Source organism: Lepisma saccharinum, chromosome 3, assembly GCF_977018435.1.
Source record: "Lepisma saccharinum chromosome 3, izLepSacc3.1, whole genome shotgun sequence".
NCBI classification, from domain to species: Eukaryota; Metazoa; Arthropoda; class Insecta; order Zygentoma; family Lepismatidae; genus Lepisma; species Lepisma saccharinum.
The window spans coordinates 25713418-25738168 of record NC_139231.1 but is presented as its reverse complement, the minus strand read 5'-3'; the positions used below and the strand labels follow the sequence as shown (position 1 = coordinate 25738168).

General features: G+C 34.7%; 1 protein-coding gene across 4 annotated transcripts in view; it reads left to right on the top strand.

The window, feature by feature from the left end:
- LOC145984942 (bumetanide-sensitive sodium-(potassium)-chloride cotransporter-like) overlaps positions 1–24751 on the top strand; it is a 418353-nt gene that overhangs the window by 357980 nt on the left and 35622 nt on the right. For all 4 annotated transcript variants that reach the window (XM_083118362.1, XM_083118360.1, XM_083118364.1 and 1 more), the window contains exons 8-12: positions 2497–2718; positions 11247–11354; positions 19847–19970; positions 20910–21031; positions 22791–22926. In XM_083118362.1, the coding sequence (XP_082974488.1) occupies positions 2497–2718; positions 11247–11354; positions 19847–19970; positions 20910–21031; positions 22791–22926 (712 nt within the window). The remainder of the gene's footprint in view (positions 1–2496; positions 2719–11246; positions 11355–19846; positions 19971–20909; positions 21032–22790; positions 22927–24751) is intronic.

Genomic DNA, 24751 nt, shown 5'->3' with positions numbered 1-24751 from the left:
CAATGTAGTGTGGGCTTTCTGGAAACTGACACACAACACAGGCATACCAGTTTTATGTGGGACATTGCATTTTACAGGGGATGAGAAGGATTTTCCCCCTGGATTTTAACATTAAGGGATGCTTCAAATGAAGTAACTGAAATTTTCCCATTCGCTTGACATGTTTCAAATACCATACTAATTTTTATAAGTACTGTAATAGCCAGTAATTTGGCTATTGAGACCAAATCAAAAATAAGTGGTCATGCAATACAAGGATAAATGCAACATTTTAATAAAGAGAAAATTACTGACTTACTTGTGTGTAAAATTTTAACTTGATTGATGCATATCTGGAGGTCGCCCCATTTTGCACATTTTTCTTCCCTCTCAGGATAGATACCCAAACTATTGTGGAAAAATATCGAAATAATTCAAAAATTTTTCCACATAAGATTTGTTTGTCCTTTAGTGCCAACTTACCTGTGTGTGAAAATTTAACTTAATTGATGGATTCTTGGAGCTGAAACTATTATAAACATACACGTATTTATTTTTTGAGGATCCATTATATCATCATCTACTGTGAGATCTTCACCTGTTAAAGGCATTCGATGTTCAGAATGTTTAAGCAAGAGATGATAAATTATTTGCCACATGCTCTTGATGTCGAGCAACCGAGGGATGATTATCAAGTAATTCTGATTTTCTCTTTTGTTTTGTGGAGGAAGAAGTGGAAATGAGTCGTTTTGAGCTTTTGGTGCAGCTCATTATGCTCTGTGGATTAACAAAGGTATCTATGAGATGAAGATATTCATATTTTAGCATTCATTGCAGTCGGCTCAAGAGAAATCAGGAACATAACTCACTTAGCTTTGTTTGTGAACCTGGTCTACATCAAACACTGGAATGAAGCTCCTCTTGGAATTTGAGCCCCTTGAATGATATCTAATTTCTCACTTATATGAATCAGATTGTGGCTACCAAGTCGTACGGAGTACTTTGCAGATATTTTTGGTTTATTTTGGAAAACCTCATTACACTTGCCTTTTTTGATGATCAAGTGATACGGAAACAAAGGAGAACATGTCAGAATTTAGAACGTCCAAGATCTTCATTCCCTGCTCGACGTCTGCAGATCACACATGAAGTGGACAATCTGAAGTTGGCAAACATTGGGACAGAAAGGATCTCTCTGTTCTTGATATATTTATGGAGGAAGATAAAACAAAATCTTAAACCCTTCTTCAAATATCATACAAAGGAATAGGATCTCACGGATGATAGTAGTGAATTACACAGCAGAACTAGGCATCGGCTGGCCTAATCAAAAATTATAATGAAACACTTAATAACATCTAATAAACTCTAGATGAGAAATAGAATAACAGAAACAGTTCTTCTTTATAAAGTAGCAAATCACAAATACAAGTTTCCATTTCCATAAAAAGCAAATTTAATGTTGTAAGTTTCTAAATGTACAGCTCTTAAATAAGAGATACATGCAACTTAATTAGATGAAAAGTGTAAATTGGACGACACATAAATATTGTTTGTTCAAAATAAAATTTAGAGTGTTTCTTTTAGTTAGATGTCAAGGAATAATAATATCCTTGTGGAGAACGGAAACTTCAAGCAAAATTAATGAAAATTACACATTTTGGAAATGCTGAAAGATTATCCGGAAAAGTATTGGCTAGTGTCACTGATTAAATTACAACCAGTACTTTCTTATTCTGATTCCACTGGTATCGGCTGATAGATTGGTATCAGTATAGACTCAGCTTGAAATTTTGCCTATCTGATATTTTGGTTTGAATATATAGACATAATTTTAGTAAGCTGACCCAATTTTTGTATATATATATAAAACAACTTTCTACATAAATACTCAGTTTTTCTTTTACTAATTTAAAACTATTAGAGGCATTATTACATACATTAATTAAATTTAAGACTTGTACTCTCCTGTGTGTGCCTAATCTTCAATCATTAACATCTCTACGCTGGAAGGAACCAGGCAACGTCGAAGTCTACTGGGTTTCCATGCAGGTAAAACAGCGACAGCAAAAAATCAGGTGAAGCCAGGCCAGCTTGATAGCTCAGTGGTTAGAGCAATGGCACAGTATGCCAGATACCCGGGTTTGATTCCTGGTCGAGCCTGCATTTTTTGCTGAAAATTTCTACGTATCAATTAAATTAGTCTGCCTCTGTGGCATATGATAAGCAAAATGTGCTTGGTAGCCAGTGCCTCCAGGTTAAAACCCTAGTTCAGTCATTTTGTTTATTCTACCATTATTTTCATTCATTTCTCATTCATTCTTATTGTCGGTATTAGCCCAAGAGGTAGAAAGTCCATGTAAAATAACATAAATATATATATTAGATTAAATTAAGTAAATTTTATATAAGTATTTTTCCTAAACCATGTTCATTTTTTATTAACAAAATTACAATTGTTAGTTTCTAAATTATGAAAAGTATACTTCAATATATTTTATGTACTTTTTACTACAGGATCCCGGCCAGGCTATCCCCTTAGGAACATTGTTAGCAATTTTTGTGACCTTCGGCACCTACATTGGATATGCTGTGATGTTGGGTGGCTGCACTCTGAGGGATGCTTCAGGAAATGTCACAGAATACATCATGGGAAAGAATATGAGTGACGATCCATTTGAGTTTGTTCGAAATTGTACAGATCGTGAATGTAAATTTGGATTGCAAAATGATGTTCAGGTAAGGTTTATAAGTGCATGTACAAGTTAATAGGTCTAATATTACTGCAAGTGTTATTTATTGATTTATTTGTGAATATTACTAACAAAGGATAAGGGACAAATCAGTTCTTTCAGTTCACAACATTCTTAATACAATTGTGCATAGAGAAAGCTTAGTTACTATGGCTCACTGTCATGTTTGTACCTCTGTTTAAAAACTGATACAATCCATAACTGTGACACAGTCATACATTAATTTTATGCATTGATCTTTGTTCCTTCAGAATTTAATACCTGTCTTTGAGATGACTGGTTGCTGCATTAAGGTCTTCCAACTTTGGGTGGAATCCCCCCCAATGTGAACTTTATAACTGCTGGGTGAGACTTTCAGTGCTCTGTTACCCAGTGATCAGAACGCTACATTTTAAAAGTAGTTTCGCTACAGCTACAGCTACATTTACCAAAAAGTTGCTCGCTATACTACTCCTGTTCACTAGTCTCTACTTCACTACTTTTTGCGCTACTTCTGCATAAAAAAACTTAAAAACAACCATATGGATATTAAAAAAATCCCCTGCTACTGGAGATTCTGTTATTTATTATCATGATTCCAGTCATTCAATAATTTTGGTAACAGTGTTACTTCAGTTACTTATTTTTACTATAGTTTTTGAGAATAATGTACCTATGCAAGTGTCATATCAATTCAAATTTGATATATGAATATTGCAATTAGGGTGCTACTCAAATTAATGATTACAACTATACACAAATAAAATTTGGTAGGATTACGTATTTATGTTCACATCAACATATTTTTATTAAGAATAAATATTTCATTTTTTAATATACTCATATGAAGGCAGCATTTTGAATGAAATGTTCCTGGGGCCCTTTGATTACAAAAGGGACCACCCAGGTTCGATATCCAGCAGAGGCATATAGTGGTTCGGATCCAGTCTCGATCAGCTTATCTATGCATAAAATAGACTCAAAACAAGAACTAGGAAAGACCCCAAGTTGGGAGGATCGGATCCTCCTGCTCCACCATCCCCATGCTGCTCATCATTCATCATTCTTTCTCGTTCTCACAATTAGCCGAAAGTGGCAGAAAGCGACTATAGATAAGATAATAATTAAATAAACCATTCATCCCCATTGTCATAATTGAGAGAAGTGGAAAAATAGATGAGGAGGTAAACAGAAGAGGACAAATGGGTGGTGGACTATATCAAAGCATTCAAAGAATAATATGTCATAGGGATGTACCTATGAAATGCAAGACGGTAATATACCGTGCGTTCATTTCGATCTTCGGCCGAGAGATCGGGCGAAGCATGGCGGGCGGCGCTGACGGAGATGCCAACATTTGCGGCCTGTAATGCCCACTTATTTTTATGGACATGCAGATATTTATATAAATATTGCAAAATGAGCACTAACCTTTGTCATAACACGTAAAAGTTCTTCTGTAATTCATCCAAGTTCTGCCCTTATATACACAAATAAATACGCTTTAGAAACGATGTTAAGAGCCACATATATTAAAACATTTTGATCATAGTTTTGACCAGTAATGTCCTGCTTAAGTTTATATCCTTGAAAGAGTTTTGTGTGGATGGGGATCGTTTGGAGGTTTCGAATGTGCAACACTGTATCAAGATTACGCTGCATATGAAACCATTAAAAGTCAATGGTTTTCGTGAGCTTCCTTGTAATCCAAAATCTCCGAGCTCGAGTTTTTTGTTCCTTCGCGACTAGATGAAGACAGAGCTGTGAATATAGTGGCGAGCAGATGTAAACCAAGAGCATGTTAATTTCGTACTGTGCGCAACAGTGTTATTCTTGGTTACTTGCCGATACTTGTTTGTGTTATTGAATTGTGTATGTGTGTTGTGTCAGTGAGACGATTGGAATGCCAGCTGCAAGGTTCACGTTAGAACAAAGAACTTTTATGTATGACACTTACGTGAAAATAGACTCGTGTTGAGACGTGTGTAGGCAATTTGTACAGAAATTCCCAGGCGTTTCACCTCCACATAGAGATATGAAGCAAAAGTCGATGAAATTGGTGCAGCGTTAGAACGTTCTCCAAACAAACCTCTACGCCGTGTTTCACAGGAGATGGGCATGTCAAAATCATCAGCACATACAGCCACTAAGCTACTAAAATTAAAACCGTACTCTTATAACACAGGTTAGTGCTCGTTTTGCAATATTTATATAAATGTCTGCATACATCCATGAAAATAAGCGGGCATTACAGGCTGCAAATGTCGGCATCTCCGTCAGCACCGCACGCCACACTTCTCCCGATCTTTCGGCTGAAGATCGAAATGAACGCACGGTATAATGCATGCTATGTGCCAATAATTACATATGAAGCAGAGACTTTGATATAGACAGAGAGAGACAAAAGAAAGATGCAGGCAGTGGAGATGAAATTTTGAAGGAGTATATTGGAGAAGACTAGAAGGGATAGAATAAGGAATGAGGAGATCTGACAGACAGTGGGTGTCGTGAAGCTTCAGGAAGTATACATCAGGCACAGATGAAATGGTCCGGACACATGAAGAGGATGATGCAGAAAGACTACCAGTAAGAGTTTATAATTCACAAGGAGTGGGAAGAAGGCCAAGGGGGAAACCATATGTCGGTGGAAAGAGAAGATAGTGGAGAGTGTTATGAGAAGAGGACAAGATTGGAACACCATGGAAAGAGACAAGTGGTGGAAGACCAGGAATAGATGGAGAGGCTTGACTTCTATGCTGACCCAGCCAAAGTCAGGAAACAGCAAAGTATGATGATGGTGATGATGATGATGATGTCATGATTAGCAAAAGTTACAGAAAAGTGACACAAAAGTAGGAAAAATACATACATTTGAAAACTATATATTTTAACTAAAGAAAATTGTCGTTTCTGCAACAAAGCCAATAACTCGTATGTACTTTTTACAATATGATAAAATATATTGTGGAAACTGTCATGTAAATCCAAGTGTTCTAAACATATTGTAATTTTAAAATTTGTGAACAAATATTATTGCAAAAATAATTGTAATTCCAGAAACTCTATCATTCTTATAACAATAATTTCTTGCTGGTGAGATCCTCTATACTAACAATGATCAATGCTGTTAATGTACTGACCCATTTATTGCTGGCACTATTCTTTGTCAGTGCAGTGGAAAATCCATAGCTCATTTTTGCACTGCAAGTTGTGTTTTACACAGCAATTAATGGCAATTTGGTATCTCTTACACCATGGATATCCTCAGAATTTGTTCCGGGGGTGATACAAACAAGGCACTTTTTTCCAGTGGTGCAGCAAACAAGGTGTGTTTCTCTACAAAATAAAGATGCAGCTGAAAATACGTAGCTGCTAGCTGCAATATATTCATATATGTCAGTTAGTTATCTGATATCAGATACTAATGAAATAAATTACGCAGATATCTATAATCTACAATATTAAGATATTTATAATCTAGATAATCTGTATCTCCATGTAATAGACTGTGAACAGTCCTGCAAAAGTAAGGGTTATTGCCATTTTTTTCTGACGCTGTTGCCACATTCAAAATTCACCTCAAAATGCTGAGAAAAATGTAGCTATAGCGAACTTTTTGATACAATTATAGGAATTTTGTAGCTTTGCTATAACTTTTGTAGCTAGCTACTTCTGACCCATTATATTCAATTGCTGTAATTTGTCACCTCATTTGAGAGAAGCCTCTCCGATGGCTTAGTAGTAATATCCTGACCTTGTAATCATGTGGCCCCATGTTCAGTACCTGATGGAGGCATATAGTAATTCAAGTCTCACTTTAAACTACATGTCTAATCCCAGTTAGCCTATCTGTGCATAAAGTGGACTTAAATCAAAAACTCAACCCAGCTCAATTGAATGAGTGATTATATTGAGAAATAGTCAAATTTTAATGAAATAGAATTGTTTTACAGTTGAATCAAATACAGGTTGATTTAGGCAATTTTACATCTCCACATAAAAGCAATAGAAGATACTTCTCGAAATCATGCTGACTAAAATACTTTCATGAGCTCCCACATAGCCTAATGGTTAACTAGTGCATCTCTCAATTGGTCTCGCCAAAGGTGACAGCAGTTCTGGATTTGATTCCTGGCAGGAATGCCACAAATTTCTATGTTGAACCAGAATTGTAAGAAAGAATTGGTAGATGATTCTGGTCTCCAAATCCAGAAAACAGTATTGAGGATGCACTGTCCACATACCAACCAATAAAAAGCTATGTGTTAAGATGCCAACAACATTGTAAATACATGAAAGGAGAAGAGAGAAGAATGACACCCTACAATAGAAAATAAATTATTGTCTCATTGGAAAAACATTGCCAAACATTACAAAGAATATTACAAGAAGTAAAGTTCATCTTTAAAAATGTGTAGGACCAGTGCCAAATTAAGGGCCTATAGTTCCCTAGGTGAAACATGTGTTGTATCATTTCCCTGCAAACCTCTCGTAGTTGCCTTATTACTGTATTTTCAAAGTTTTATAGTTTTCTGACAACTTGTATGATTTTTGCACCCCAGAAATCGTGCACACTCTGTTAAAGCCTACTAGTTAATGTAATGCTGATCAAAACCTTAGCATAAACACCATAAAATACCTCTATAAACATGTTACCAGCTATGTTAACCTCCCATAAGACAAGGATAAAGAACAAAGAGGGACAAGCCACACATAATGAACTTCAACTGGACGAGGCACAGTACGAGGGCCACTATTTATATTTTGAGCCTTGGCAACACTGATTGAAGTTAGGTGCAATTTGACGTTTGCACGGAATCGTCTGCCATTATTGACCATAACGTACTTCAAATGTTTTGTCAATAGCTTGATTTGTATTGTTTATGTTGCCTTGGAGATTGCGCAACAACAATAAAATGGAATTAACTCGTGAACACTTTCGTGCGATGATTTTTTACTACTTTCGACGTGGATTATCAAGACAAGAGTGCATCGATCAACTTACTTCCACATTTGGCGATGAAGCCCCATCCTTTGTCACTGTGAAACGCTGGTATAACGAATTTAATCGTGGCCGCCATTCGCTCACCGACGAGATTCGCGAAGGTCGTCCAAAATCAGTTGTTGTTCAAGAAAACATTGATGCTGTGCAAAACTTAATACTGCAAGATCGTCATGTGACATACTGTGAGATTGAGGCAACCATAGGCATTAGTTCCACCAGCATATATAAAATATTACATGATCATTTAGCTGTGAGAAAGGTATGTTCTCGTTGGATCCCACACAATTTGACAAAAACTCAAAAAGACGCTCGCGTCAATTGGTGCAAACAAATGCTCAATAAATACAATCGTGGTGCTTCAAAAGACGTATATAAGATTGTAACAGGTGACGAATCATGGATATATGCATATGAGCCGGAACGTAAACAGCAGTCGACTGTATGGGTGTTTCAAGATGAACCCAATCCAACAAAAGTTGTTCGTGCTCGAAGCACATCGAAACAAATGGTCACCTGTTTTTTCGGGAAAACTGGTCATGTGGCAACTGTGCCTTTAGAGGAATGTAGAATGGTCAACTCTGAATGGTACACAACAATTTGTTTGCCAGAGGTCAAACAAACAAACGCCGTCGGATCATTCTTCATCAAGACAATGCCAGCTGTCACACATCTCGTCTAACAGCCGACTTTATGAACAGTCAAAAAATCGAATTGATGGGTCATCCACCGTACAGTCCTGATTTGGCACCCAATGACTTCTTCTTGTTCCCGAATGTCAAGAATAAATTGCGTGGACAACGATTTTCGTCGGCGGAAGACGCCATTGATGCATTCAAAAACCATATTATGGAGGTGTCTCAAGAAGATTGGAAAAACTGCTTTGACAAATGGTTCGAACGAATGCAAAAGTGTATTGACCATAAAGGAGAATACTTCGAAAAACAATAAAGCAGTTTTCAATGCCAAATTCCTGTTTTTTCATTGTTAGGCTCGAAATATAAATAGTGACCCTCGTACCTTTCTTTCTGGAAACTTTCTGTGTTGTAAGTTAAACAATTTCCTTGTGGTGTGTGACTGGTTAGTTTAGATAAGTTTTTTTTTAAAGTAGACCTACATATTAATTTATATTTGAAATACTGTACATAAATTATAATATTCAGTGATACAGCTTTTTCATTAAAAATATGTCCAAAAGAGGGCAAATATGGTAATCATTTTTACTCCAATCTTATATTAATTAATAAATTAAATGTTTTAGATCGCATTTCAAAATGTGTCTTTATCTTAGTCCATTCGTGGCTTTTTTAGCCTCTATTTGCCCCCTTGCCCCCAAAAAACCTGGCTTCTGAGGAAAAGGGACTGGCACCTGAATAATTTTTAGTTTTGTCTACCCAATGAGTAATTCTAAACTAAGCAACACAATGCACTGAAATCCTAGCACAACACTGAACAGATTAAGAATTTTTACTTCATTGTGCACATGGCATAATACCAGCACTTGAAGTGAAAAATGTTAGCTGGGCGTATGTTTAGCTGAGCCTTGGGGTTTGCTGTCCTCTCACTTCAAGCACTACATAATACCAACCAAGTGAAGATATGAACCAAGTGTGACACCTACTCACAATATTGAAGTATTTAAGGTCTGAATACATGTAACACTGATGTTATGTAGAATCACATATGTAGTGATTTTAATTGTCAATATTTTAACAATTTCATGTGTTCAGTTCTGTGACAAATTTGATATTTGCATAGAGAAATCTTGCCTCACAGAATTCTACATTAGTTTTATCAAGCAAAACAAACAATTGGGCAAGCCTCCACAGTTCAAATAATATTGATGCCCTGTGATCAGTGGCGGATTAAGCTTCCTCGCCGCCCCTAGGTACGAACTTAATGTGCGCCCTTCTCAAAAGAAAAGTAGTAACTTATTCGCAGTATTTTTACAGGCTAATATAAAAATTAGTGAACAGACTGAAATAAAAAACAAAGGATAAAAATCAATAACAAACAATTCATTTTCTGTATGTGCTATACCTAAAATTATGTAATGTATTGAGAAATTAAATTCACCACTCGCCACTTTTCGTGTGATGCTAGAATATTTTAATTGCTTTTCCAGTCTGAAATGCCGTGAGTTGCGATGTTTGTCTTGCCCTTGAACAACCTGCATGATGCACAATAAACAGCACCAGTGCTGCACGAATATATCAAATAATTCCGCAAAATTGATTCGTCATTTACAAGTTTACGAAAAAAAACACTATTATTTAAAAATCTTGTCTTACCTGCTATGAGTCTTCGCGATTTAGAAAAATCGTTTTCAGCATTCTGATTAATTCCACGTCTTAGAAGAATGTCAATTGTAGACTCATTCAGAAACCACTCGGCAGGATCGTAACTAACGAAATTTGCACTCTCACTGTCACAATCAGGAACTCCTACGAACCGAGGGGACAGTACCTAAGGTGCACTTTCTTCCTCCACTAAACCCACAATATTTTCGACATTTTGCGTTTCACAGAGTTCACTCGATGTAGCCGCTTCCACTTCAATTTTTGAACTGCTTTCGGAGATCACTTGTTCCTTTTGCCTAAAAAACGTGTCCACTGTACCAAGCTTTTTCTGTAAGGTTGCTTCTCTTTCACGCTTTTCGTTTGCAAGTTTACGATAAGCCGCCCCACTTAACTTTGTTCGCTTCATGCTGCCTGCTGCATGAAAAAAAAAACAAAAAAAAACACCAAATTGCATACGCACCAGCAACAAACTGAATGCACTCACTTATCAGCAGTGTTTGTGTGTTTATTTTTTTAAAGACTGGCATTGTTACAGATGCGAGTTTCAAACAATCAGTCTTTTTTCCTGCCTGGCCATTAACAAAAGCTTAGTGGAAGATCGAGTGTTATGTATTTACAAAAACAAACCAACAAGAGCTGGGCGGCTGGCATTGTCATTGTAAGTGATAAAAGCCACAGCACGGGTTAAGAACAAATTGATTGGTGCCTGAAGGAGGCAGAGCAGACGAAACATTTCTTGATAACACATAAATCCGATACATCAAGGTTTCTTTCTTATGAAGCGAAAGTGTTACAAACCGTTGATTTGAAACATTGGTTTCATAGGTCTAAATTGTCTCTGTGTACGTAAGACAGTTTTTATTATTCTTGATATTCTGGAAAAAAGATTTGCCGCCCCCAAGAGTTGCCGCCCCTAGGCACGTGCCTAGTGGGCCTATTTGGTAATCCGTCACTGCCTGTGATAAGGCACAGCTGAAGACTTTTAACACCTTACTTTCACAAAATATTTTCCTTACATAGAACAAAACCTGTTTTAAACTCAGAACTTCTACCTCTTAATGAAGATAGGGTGTAAGATTGAAATGTTAATGTTTCTAATCAACAAGTTGCTGTATGTAAATAACCCATACTAGATAGTAATGTTACTTACTTATGAAATTTCAGTTTTGAAATGAAAAATAGGTATTCAAGTTCTTTGTTTACCATTATTACATTTTTTTTTAAACAATGTAGGCCATGGAGTTGGTGTCAGCTTGGGGTCCACTTATATATGGAGGTTGTTTTGCTGCTACCCTGTCCTCGGCCATTGCTAGTTTGGTTGGAGCTCCAAGAGTATTGCAAGTAAGTAATAATTTTACAAATTGTTTTAATTATAGTTCTTTGTACAATACAATGTACATAATCTTGACAACTAAATAATGAATAGTTATATAAAAAGGTGCAGTTTAATTTTGCAGATGAGAGTTTTCAAAACATGATTTGATATTCTGGCAAGATCTTTGAACATATGTAATTCTCATGAGACGATATATTCATAGGCATGTACAGGGAAGTTGCAGGAAATGTGGTTGAATCCCTCAAAACTACAAAAACTAAGATGAATTTTCTAACTCTTCCTTTCAACAGTTGTTTTTTTAATCAAAATATTTGTGTCATTTAAGTTGCAGATATACAGTCGCCGTAATGGAAATCTTTACATGGTTATCGAGCTCGCTAACTGTGCCATTGTTATACTCCAAAATAAACAAAATGGAAGGGGTCTATAATCTTGTGATTGTTCAGTGAACAGCAGCCGACAGTGTTGTGGTTATGCTTTGGCTAACAGTCTTTACAAGAGAACCAGAGAAAAAGGTTGTGGTATCCAGTGCAAGCAATTTCTCTGTGTTACAGAAGTGTGCAGTTTTGTCATTTCGTTGTTTCTGCCTAAGAGGAAGAAGTTGACTGGAAGAGAAGACTCGTGTTTTGACTTTGCTTCAACAAGGTATGTCTGTGATTCATGTTGCAGCTGATTTGCAAGTTTCAAGACAGGCTATTTACGACCTTAAAAAAGCAGCTGCATGTCTACCACTTGGTGAGGTAACACCTAAACAGAAAGCAGGTTCTGGGGGTACCAGAAAAATGTTGCCGCGAACCAACAAGATTTTGAAACGTGAAGTTATATCAAATCCATCGATTACGGCTGCACAGTTGAAGAAGAAACATCCAGATCTGCTAAGTGATGTATCCATCCGCATCATACAACACCGACTACAGAAAGACCTTCACTTACCAGCTCATCATGCTGCCAAGAAATTGCTTGTAACCTCAACCATAAAGTCGAAAAGGTTAAATTTCTGCAGAAAATATCGACACTGTACATCAGAAGACTGGCCTAATGTAATGTTTTCTGACGAAAGCATGTTTACACTTGTTAGATCAGTATCAAAAATTGTGAGAAGACAGAAAAATGTGTTGTGGTATGATCCGAGGTACACTGTTAAAACTGTTAAACATCCGGCTAGTGTGATGGTGTGGGGTGCATTCAGTGGTACTCATTGTAGAGGGAGACTATATTTTCTCCCCAAGAACGTAACCATGACAGGGGACCATTACATAAAAGTATTGGAAGAACACAGTTGACATTCTGGACAATTCATGAATGTCGGTACTTTATGCATGATGGTGCGCCAGCTCACAGGAAGAAATCGGTTAAAGAGTGGTTGAATGACAATGACATACCAGTTCTTAAATGGCCCGGTAACTCACCTGACTTAAACCCAATTGAGAATGCATGGAATCAATTAAAGAAAGAGGTTCAAGAATAAAAAAAATCATCCAATCGCATTGTTACAAGAGCTGCTGAATAAGTTGTGGGTGACAATGGACAAAACTTATTTTGAAATTTGGCAGATTCAATGCCCAGAAGATTACAAGAAGTTGTAGATGCTTGTGGAAATATGACAAAATATTGATAGTAAAAATTGTGATATTTTGAAAGCTATAAAACAAAGAAGAAACAGACTTTCCTTGTTTTTGTTGCTTTTTTACTTATGTAAAGATTTCCATTGCAGCCACTATAGATACAAAATAAGGTTAACTATTTTAGAACCTAATTCACTGACCATTGCATTGGATAAGCCTATTCTTAGATTAACTGTTTTGGGTTGTACTACCACAAATGATGCAAATTTTTGTCTGTGTTTTATTTAACAGAAACCTTCACATGCCAGTGGATATACTTAAACAAATAAAATATAGTTGAACCTCAAATGTACATTTTTAGAGAATGAAGATGAAAAGAATTTATATGTGAGAAACTATAAAATCTAGGAATATAAATTCAGTGTTCCATTCTATGTGTGAAATAGCCATACATTACTGATGATATGCAAGCTAAAATTCAATTACTTCATAGTGTAATAATATGACAGAAAGCATCAGATGTCTTTCTGAATCCACAGAGACTTACTTAGTGGCTTTATTTTAAAATATCCGAGATTACACAGTTTAATGTCTTGATTTTTTACATTAGTTTAATGTGTATAAATATTTTAAGGCTGAGCTGATTATGTCACCACTTAGAGCTGTTGAAAAATTGTTTTGGTGTCATGGTTTCCATAATATTCTCTCTTTTTTTAAGGAAAGCTGAGCTAATGTAGGGTTATAATCCACACCTCTCCTTGGGCCTATAACCATACATACAGGTGTATATAGTTTGGATTTTTAACCACTGCTTGGATGTGTATACATATACACACTCACCAACACTTCAGAGATCTTCAGCGTAGGTCAATTCCATTGTGACGGGTGTGACATTCAAACAAATTCATATTCATTGTTTGATTATTTTCTTACCATCTTCAAATGTATAACTCGAACAATTCATGTAATGTCATTTCCCTTTATGAAAGTTATATAATTTCAGAATATTCCTCCCTTCTCAATTTTCAGTTCCAGAAAATACATTTTTCTTAATTGTGATGGGTGTGACATTTCTCAGACACTGCTTTAGGAACTTACTCTGTAAAACTCTGGGAAATGTATGGGTTTTCTGAAACAAATTTATTTTATTTTCACAAAGCAAACTTTATTTTTTGACATGTTGAGGCTCTTGGTTTCTAAAAAAATGCATACTTTTTTTATAAACAGTTTTTGCCTGTGACGGGTGTGACATATTTTGTGACGCATGTGACACCATGAACATTATTTAATTTGTAGGATTATGGAACAATGCCAAGGATATCAAAATTATCATAAATAGTTTGCAGTTTTGACTTCAAATTCTTCAAACTAAAGTTTGTTTCAGAAATGAAGTAGGATACTTCAGAGCTTAAGATATAAAAGCAAAATATGAGACAATTAGAATGAAATTAGAATGAACTTAGTTTTCTTATGGTATGATACTATATCATAATGAAGCTAAATTGAGTGGAAACACCTCACATAAATTCTCACTTCTACTATAAATAATATTAATTGATCATATGCTGTGCATTATTAGCAGTAGCTATGTTACTTAAAAGCCATGAAACTAATGTTTTTATTAACAATTCCAAATTCTGCATAGTTTCCTATTTAATATTAAATAATAAGTGATACTTTGAATAAAAATAAAATTAACCTTGTTTGTCCACTTTCATATGGAATGGCTCTGTAGTGTATTGTGTTGTAGACCCTGAACACAGGATGTGTTTGGGGAAAGGAGTCAATATGAGCTTTAATGTATTTAGTGGTGGCTGAGGCTCCATTTTTCTTGGTAGTCTGTACAGGCACACCTGCTTTGATCATAATCATAATCTTTATTCATCCATTGACTCATTTTTTCATGGGTATGGATTTCATCAGTTACATGAATATACAAGGTATGTTATACAAGCAATTACAGTATAGGAACAATAGATTTTTACATGATGCACATATGTGATAAGAAATAAAAAAATAAATTGTGCATTACATTCACAATTTTAAAAACAATGATATGCATATATATCTGTATAATATATATATATATATATATATATATATATATATATATATATATATATATATATAAAGTACATGCATAACTTTTTTATTTTATTTTTATTTTTAAAAAAATAATTTAGTTACATGGTTTCTTCTATGGCATTATTACATTTATTTGTCTACTTGATATTTGTACCCAATGTAATTTATAGTTCATTAATGTCATACACTGCTCTGTCTGTGAGGTATTGTTTGATTAGCTGCAATTTTTTCTTTAAGGGAGTGATATTTTTTAGCCAAGTGGGAAGGTGGTTGTGGAATTTTATATCTGCAGAATGTGGTGATCTGTGTGTCAGAGTTAATCTGTTAGTCTCGAAATGGAAGTTTTGTCTTTGTCTTGTATTATGTCCATGAATTTCTTCATTTCCTAGAGCTTGCCCCTCCCCAAGCTGTAATACAGTATTCTAAGTGAGGATAAATAAGACCATAATACAGGTTCATATTGATCTCGTTAATATTATATTGTGAAAGGATTTTCAATAGATAAAGATTTTTTGTGAGTTTTTCACAGATATAGTCAATATGACATGCCCAATTTAATGTATCATCGATGACCAATCCTAGAAATTTTACATGGTTAGCATACTCTATTTCATTTTCATCTAAGTAAACCGTCAAGTTATCAAAGTTCTTCTTGTTGCCAGGGTTAAAAATCGTGTAATTTGTTTTTTGATGGTTTACATTTAGGCTATTAGTGTTCAAGTACTGGGTTATTTGATTAATTGAGATGTAAGTCTGAATTTCTAATTGTTCTTTTGTTTTTGCTCTACATATTATGTTGGTGTCATCTGCATAGGTGATAGTTTGAGTCATGTTGTTCTTCGGTATGTGATTGATGTAAAGAATGAATAATAATGGACCAAGTATAGATCCTTGAGGGACACCTATCTTTGACGATTTGTATCTGGAGTAGAAAGTTTTAATGGATGAATTATCTACGTGCTCAATTTGAGTGCATGGTATTCGATCAGAGAGAAATGATTTAATTAAGTTAACTGTGCCACCTCGGATACCTAAACTATACAGTTTATACATAAGTGTGTTGTGGTTGAGAGAGTCAAATGCTTTGGACAGATCTAGAAATACTGTGCTGGGAATTTCATTGTCCTCCAAGGCTTCAGTAATTATTTTTATAAACTGTGCAGTTGCAGAATTAGTTGATTTGTCTTTTTGAAAACCATGCTGATATTTATTTACAATATTAAATTTGGAGCAAAAATCATGGATTTTATTGGAGATTATTTTTTCGAGAATTTTAGAGAAGGGTGAATTAATTGCTATTGGTTTGTAATTTAAGGGGTCTGTTTTAGGCCCCTTTTTGTATATCGGTTTTATGATGCTCTTTTTTTAAGATCTTTGGGAATATACCATTTCTTATTGATGAGTTTATAGCAAATTGTAGAGGCAGGAGGAGACAGGGTGTACATTTTTTTTACTAGATAGTTGAACCAACCATCAATATCACATTATTTCTTGTTATTTAGGGAATTAATAGCTTTCTCAAGGTCAATTATACTTATTTATTCCAGTATCATAGAGTTTTGAATGGCATTAGTGTGTCATCCCGAATTTTCACTGTGTTTTGTTTGCAAACTAGTGTTTGGGTTGTCATTCACAAGACAGTTATTGAATATTGTTGCTATGGTTTCTGGATCTTTTACCTCAGTTCCATTTATAGCTAGTGAGATATTTTCTTTATTTTTTTGTTATTTTTCCCTCGTTGCTTGTTTAGTATATCCCATATGATTTTAGATTTATTGCTATTGCTTTTTATTTTTTGTGATAAATGGCTAGCTTTCTCAGATTTGATTAATTTTTCGTACTCTTTTTTTCTTACTTTTATACATATCATTATAAGTTTTTTATTTGGCAGCTACGAATTTGTCATGGATACTCTTTAGTTCAAATTTTTTCTGCTGAATTTTGTTTGTGACCCAATCTTTATTTATTTTATTTAAATATATATATATATATTTCTTTTTTAGAGGACATAATACACAAGAGTGTTTATTAAATTTTCCCATTTTTTTTCTGTAGTATCTGATTGGTACACATATGTCCATTCTTCTTTTTTTAGAAGATAGGATAAATATCTGATATTATCTTCATTAATATTTCTGCATTCTATTGCATATCTTTTTGTTATATTATGGTTTGTGGGCAGGTTTACTTGTATTAGTTGTGCTGTGTGATCAGACATTAAATTGTGGATTACCTCTCACTTTTATCATGTCAGAAGGCATGTTAGTGCTAATGTGATCTATGAGAGTTTCATTAGTGCGTGTTATCCTGGTGGGTTTTTTTACAATTTGATTAAGCCCATGAGATTTAAGAAGATCTATATACTCTTTACTTTTTGTATTGCTTTGAAGGAGATCGATATTTATGTCACCTAGAATTATGACATTGCAATTTGGCAGTGTTAGCCTTGGTAACACAACATCTAATTTTGAAAGAAAATCATTCATATTACAGCTTAGGGATATATCTATATAATGTTATTATTATATAAATATGATTATTTATATTAACTTCAATTTCAGCATCTTCAAACACCATTTCGTTGCATAATGGTTGAAGCCACTTAACTTCTCTTTTGTCCTTGTCAAGCTAGTTTTTTGTATATAGGGCAATACCTCCACTTTTGTGTTCCTCCCTGGTAAATTTTGACACCAAGCTATATCCTTCTAGGGTGTAAAATTGTGATTCGTCTTCAGTGAGACCACATTCAGTCAATGTCAGAATGTCAGGTTGGAATTCATGTAGGGATAATTCTATGAGCTCTATTTTATTGGTGGCAGATTGTACGTTATTGTGCATAATTGTCAGAAGAAAGTTACTTGTCATTAGATTTTGCATATTTTTATTATTTATACTTTACTTGCAATATTGAATCTGGTGTGTTAGCATTTTTTGCAGGTGATGGGGAGGTATTTGGTGTGGATTGCATATTGCATATGATTATGATGGTTGATTGGGTTATTTTTCACTTTTACAAATATTTTATCTTTTGCCATAAAAAATCATCATTAAATTTTTTTGGAATCCGCCTTTCCCTTCTTGATGTACGTGGAGTATTTTTAATTGAACTTTCTAGGTTAGGTTGGTTGATAACATTACAGAGCACATCACACACTTCACTTTTCACTTTTCCTTTGAGAGAGAGAGAGAATTGATTAACTTTCACAATCACTATTTGGGCAAGGCAAATCTGTAGACACTTCTTCTTTCTTCTTGAGACTATCATGTTCTCCGGTAATATACTCCTGTACTTCACTTTTTGGGGGATTGCACCATGCTTCACACTACCACTACACAATTTATTTGGGTCAAGTATACTGTTAATTGGTGCTAGGTTTCATCCATGGCTGTCTCCAAATATCGCAATTTTTTTCATTCTTGGGTCTGAAGCATTGCAGTTTTTTTCTCGAGATTTCTGGAAGGTAGGACAAAAATTACTTTCACAGTCACCGTGACCTGGCTTCTTGGATTTGTTCTCTTTCGTTTGTTTTCTTGCCTTTGAATGTTGTACATTGTATTGTATCGCATTGCTTCTTCTTATTTCTACACTTTCATTTCTTAATATTCCAAAAAGGTTGGGATGCTGAAACGAGTTGACTGGTGAATAACCTGTGTCTCGGCTGTGTGCCGAATGGGTGCTAGTTTTCGCTTTGCGTGTTGATTTTACCACTTGGCTCCAGGTATGTTCTCGTTGTGCAGTATGTTGTGTGTACTGTCTCTTATTTTCTTGTTCCGTTGCCTCTCTTACGTCTGCTTCCAGTAATTTAATTATCTCGTTTTTCGAAGAGAGTTTCCGGAGGAGATTTTGGTTTGACTTGAGCAGTTCCACACAGTTGTTACAGGTCGGCGTGCCCTCCATTATTTTCATGTTACAGAAGGAATAACAGCAGTTTCGTTTACGAAAATAATTGTTAATGATCCTTCATATGTTGAAGAGTCCTCACTAATCACTTTTGCTTACAAATGTTCAGTTTACACTTACCTATCTGTATTCTTCTTGGCGCTCAGCTACACACGGCAAACACACTACTCTCCATTTTTTTTTAGACACATTGAAATTAAATTAGTGAAGAAGAACACATGCAAAGCAGGATTATTTTATGGTGGTCAAGGCTTCACCATATTGTTGTTAGTGGAGGTTAATGCCTCCCAGGCATTAATTCTCATATTGACTCCTTTCCCAAAACACATTGTGTGCTTGGGGACTACCTACACTTGACCACATAACACAATATACTACCCTGAAGACAGAATGAGTCTCGAAAACGTTGCTTAAAATGTGGTTAAAAATCCAAACAGTTCATCATGAATCAACCACTGCTGATCAGTTACAAAGAAGGTGTATAAATGCCCCTTGTCATTAGCATTCAATGAATGCATTGACATTGGACAGTAAGGAAGAACTTTACATTACCCATAGACCACGGCTGTGGACCAAGCAATTGTAGCCTCTCTGTCCCTCAACTGAAAGATGATACATGCTCAGTATATGTTCAAAGGTCCACTATTGCCAGTGGTACTTTCAATATATTATTGCTCATACACAGAGTATTCAATTGTAGTAATATATTAAAGAGAGTGCCAATGTGATTAAAAACTTACATACAGTAGAACCTCAATTTTATGTTTTTCACGAGATCAAGACGAAAAACTTAAAATGTAGGAAAATGTAAAATCTGGTAAAATTATATTATCGAGACGATTAAGATTGAATGTATAATGCAAGAGAATGTAAAATCATAATTCTACTGTATTTTTTCTCCATATTAAGATACACATAAATATAATTATGTTTTCTTTTTTTTCAGGCACTTGCAATAGATAGACTGTATCCTTTGATTGGCTTCTTTGGAGCTGGCTATGGTGCTAATAATGACCCTGTGAGAGGATATGTCCTTGTGTTCTTCATTTCTTTTGGATGTATTCTTATCGGTAAGTATAAGTAGTTTAGTCGACAATAAAAATCTGTCAAAATAAACATATATGCATGTAATCAAACATGCATGCTTAATGATTGGTTGATTAGTTGCATTCTTCACTTTAAGGATTACGGTGATTCATATTAAATAGCACTTGTTCGACATCACTTTGAATAAATACCGTTATTGGTCTTGATACTGTTACCACTGATACCAATACTAATGCTTGAAGCTAGCTCAGTAGCTGATCACATTAGGTCTAAGTGGCAGAAATTTCCACACAATATTTTTGCAGAGTCTACATATCCTGAAAATTATGCAAAATTATGACTATTCTGAACAACTTTGAATTGTTACAATTTACAAATAACAGTGTCAGTGGGAATTGGTGGGAGTATTGGCAGTGATATCAGTATTGGTTGATATCAGTTCATCCTTACATAAAAAGAAAATAGCTCTTAATTAGAGATTTTGAAGTAGTTTTTCTACACAAATGTGACTGTGAAATATTGATTGCAGTGGAGAAAAATCATTATATACGTAAAATAAGCAAGATATGAAAATGCAACAACGTTGGATAGTATAAATTAGTTTTTTATTGATTTGGTTTATTTTAGTTTGCTTTTCTTCCAGTTTTGCTAATTGCACAAATGCGAATGAGTGATGATATGATGAAATTGATGAAGGGACTCACAAAGAACACTCATAACCAGGTCGAGATTTGAACCTGGAATCCCTGGTGTTGTAGCTTGCTGTGCTAACCACTCTGCCACTGAGGTCGAGTGATAGTCTAAATTAGCGATACACCAATATGATACATAAGTCTAGTGCTTGGATCACCTCTACTTTCTTGTATTTTATGTGTTTTAATAAATATCATGTAAAACAGAAAAAAAAAATTACTCTTTAATTTACATTTACACACCATTTGAGATTGTTTTTTCTTATCCAGCTCAACTGAATGCCATTGCTCCATTGCTGTCCAACTTCTTCTTGGCCGCATATGCCTTAATAAATTTCTCAGTATTCAATGCCTCTATATCAAAGACCCCAGGTTGGAGGCCGGCATTTAAGGTTTGTGACTTTATCATTAATCATACTTAAGAAATTAAGTTACAGGTTAGACCATCTAGAGAACTGTGTAGCTTATTTTTATTGCCAATATCAGAACCAAGGCCTGGCAGACACCTTTCATTGTTGAGTAGTGTGTAACATGGAAGGGTTAAAAAATGCCCTTTTAAAAACTGAGTTTCTTTCCAGGCCTTTATTCATTGGAAAATTTTAAGTTTTTATCTCCATCTTTTTCAAACCAGTACTAAACAATACGATAAGACTTATTTTGAAAATGACTTGTATTTTTCTGGTGATGTTTCGAGGTAGTTTCCATGAAATTTTTCAAGCTGATGGAACCTAGATTTATACACATACATGCAACCTTACATGAGCTCAAGATCCACTGTCCTATTCTATGAGAATGAGTACTGTCAGCTTGAAGAAGATCTGGCAAAATACAACCCCTATTTGAAGAAAATGTTGTGTTAGTCAAAATTTATTATTAATAATTGTAAATAAATATTTTTTTTGGTCAGAACACTTATCTTGCATTCATAATAATGTTATATCAACTAATAACTTGGCTGTAATTTTAAAATACTACATTTATTTCTTGCTACGTTCAAGTGAGAGCCAAAAGGAAAGCATTACACGATGTGAAAACATTACACGTTGTTTTTATAACTGTGTCTATTTATGTATTAACAATTTACAAAAAGTATTGCTTTAGAATTATTGTCAGAGCTTTGTATTATAATTTCACAATAGAAAGTTTTTTAATTAATACAGTATTTTGAGCCCCATAACTATTTCGTTGATTTCCAAAAAATTACACTCTGTGGAATCTGTTCCTTCTTTCTCTCACCCATTCAATTGCAAACTGAACACTTTATTTTCTTATAAGCAAATTACATCCAAGAATATGACATGTCGCATATCAATTATTCATGTTGAAATACTGAAGTTTATGTAAAATTGAATAATTTTCTCCATGTCAGCAGTCATAAACTTTTCTCAGATGAACTGTTGTGGTTTCAATTGTCAGTCAAAGGTTTCAACCATAACATAAAAGTTATGACGAAACCATGAATGTACATTCTGAAGGTGAATAAAAACTATCTAGTTTCATCAATGTAAAAATAAAGATAATTAATGCATTCTGACCTTCTATTCGGCTCTTATTCACATGAATGTAGGAATACTTTTCTTGACGCTTTCCTGGCATCATATAATGAAGATATCACCAAGTCAATTCCAGATATGCTTCCAAGCTAACTTCACTTTTGTCTTCAGGGAGTGAAGTGCTGAGATGCATGTGAAACCAGTTTTTTTTTTTTATGTGTTTGGTTTGGATGAGTTAAATTGACACACCACCTACACCAGTCTCTTCCCACACCAAATACGTAAAAACTGGTTTCACACACATCTCTGTACTTTATTAATCCATGAAAATGGAATTTAAGGTTTGGAAGCATATCTAGAAGTGTCTGGTTGATATCCCAAGAGAATCTTTTCATTAGGAACATTTTGGCTGCAACAACAATGCAGCCTTAAACTGTATTCCTATGTTATTGGTTAACTGTTGCAACTACATGTGAACAGTTGATGAATGGTTGGGATAAAATATTATTATCATAGGAAGTTATATTCTTTGATTGCATGCAATAAACTTAATGTGTAATCTAATTTTGATTGTTTACTTATAAAGATGCCATTGATATTTGTATACTTCTTCACTCTGAGTACATATTGATATAATCTAATTTTGTTTTCTTTTCAGTATTACAATGCTTGGGTCAGTCTTGCAGGCACTCTGCTCTGCATTGCTGTCATGTTCTTGATTTCTTGGTGGACAGCTTTAATTACTTTTGTTGTTGTTATTACTCTGTATCTGTACGTGTCCTATCGTAAACCAGGTAAATTTATTTTCTTTCATAAATTTTTTAATTAACTCTTAAGTTATGTCAATATTTAGGGTGGTAATGCTACTTAGAAATTTTTTATAAATATATGTAATAATAGTGTTGGATTTTATTGGAATTTGAATCATTGTGTTTGTTTTGATTCCAATGATGGAACCCACCCCTGAAAATGAAGACAGATATAGTTTTCAAAATGTTTGGATGAAAATAAGTATAAAGAACAATATATATTTTTATTTTATATAACTTTTTGTACCTCCTTTAGTTAATTAAAGTGATGAGGATTGAAGATGATTAGGTGATACTTAGATTAGAGACATTTATAAAGGAACACCCCACTGGCTTGATGTTCAAGCCACTGAAGTTCTTGGGTTAGAATCCTGGCAGAAAAGCGACATAAAATAACAATAATACAAAAATACCTGTAGAAATAGTACAAAGGGAGAACACCTAGGCCCAGGATAGAACTCAAACCTTGCAAGATAATGAATCAACCACTCAATACATTCAGCCACCCAGGTGGCCATAATAGTAATAATATTAATATGTTTTAAAATGGCTTTAAATTGAGTTTCTTAATGGTTGTACTTTGAACAGTGTTCCTGAGCAGCACTGGTCTAAAAAAGAAAGATTCCGTTGCAAATGTCAATGAATTTGTCACTTTTATTCTCACTATTACATTGATAAATTCTAACTCCTTATGCTTGTATCATGTCTTTTGATCTTTAAATGTTTTTACTCTGACCTAATGGTCTTCTTGACTAAGATTATTTTATGTTCATGTGTGTGTGTTTCACTAAATTTGCAGATAATTGAAGTCAAAAAGCAAAAATGTAAAATACAAATCAAGAATTCTCTGAATGTTAGTAACAATGACTCTACAAGCATGCAATATTAATTGGATGTTATCCATTGTCTAGTGCTTTAAACTATACTTATTCTATTATTGTTAGAATAAGTATAGTTAAAAGCACTAGACAATTGATAATGTCCAATTAACATTGCATACTAACACAAATCAAGGAGTTCTTTATTAGATTCATGATGCAGGCACATATTGGCTTGGATCCCACTTTAAACTGTAGGTCAAGTTCTGATTAGCCTATCTGTGTGTAAAGTGGACTTAAATCAAACTTCGACCACCTTTTTACTTTAGAAAAACACATTCAGATGTTACCCTTTCTTTGTCATCTTCAAATCATTTCCTCTTAGGACACAACCTCAAACTATGCCCTGTCCCAGCTAACTGTGTAGCAAGTCTGCGCATAGCGTCAGAGAAGCAAATCGAGTGGCCAGAGTGAAGCAGTACACGCTGCTGGGAAGGCTGGTAACTGCAGTCGCTTTCCCCCACTCCATGCAATTCTGTCTCTCTCGCGTCTTCATTGGTGGAGCCGTCTCGCATCATTACTTGCGTAGAGACTTGTTTTCGTTTGCCTGCTCCACAGTTAGCTTGGACAGAGTATATAGATTTAAATGCTCCCTTTTTTTTCTACTTATAAATGTCCTGCTTTTGACATGTTTTGATTTGAAACACAATTGGAAGATATGGTTACACCTGTTCTAAGTTCAGTATATTTGTATCATTTTGTACATTAATTTTAAAACTTAGTAGAAGTAGAAAAAATTCTTGAAGCTTTCCTGGTGGCAAAAGGTAAAGAGGTTTTCTCAGGATATCAGCTAGCTAATTTCCAGGTGGGCTTCTGATCTTTTGAGAGCTGACATCATTCTGATCTTCAATCTCGTGAAGATTAGAGTGACATTATCTCTTGAAAGCTCGGAAGCTGGTAATTCCGAGAAAATCTTCACCATTAGAAGTTTT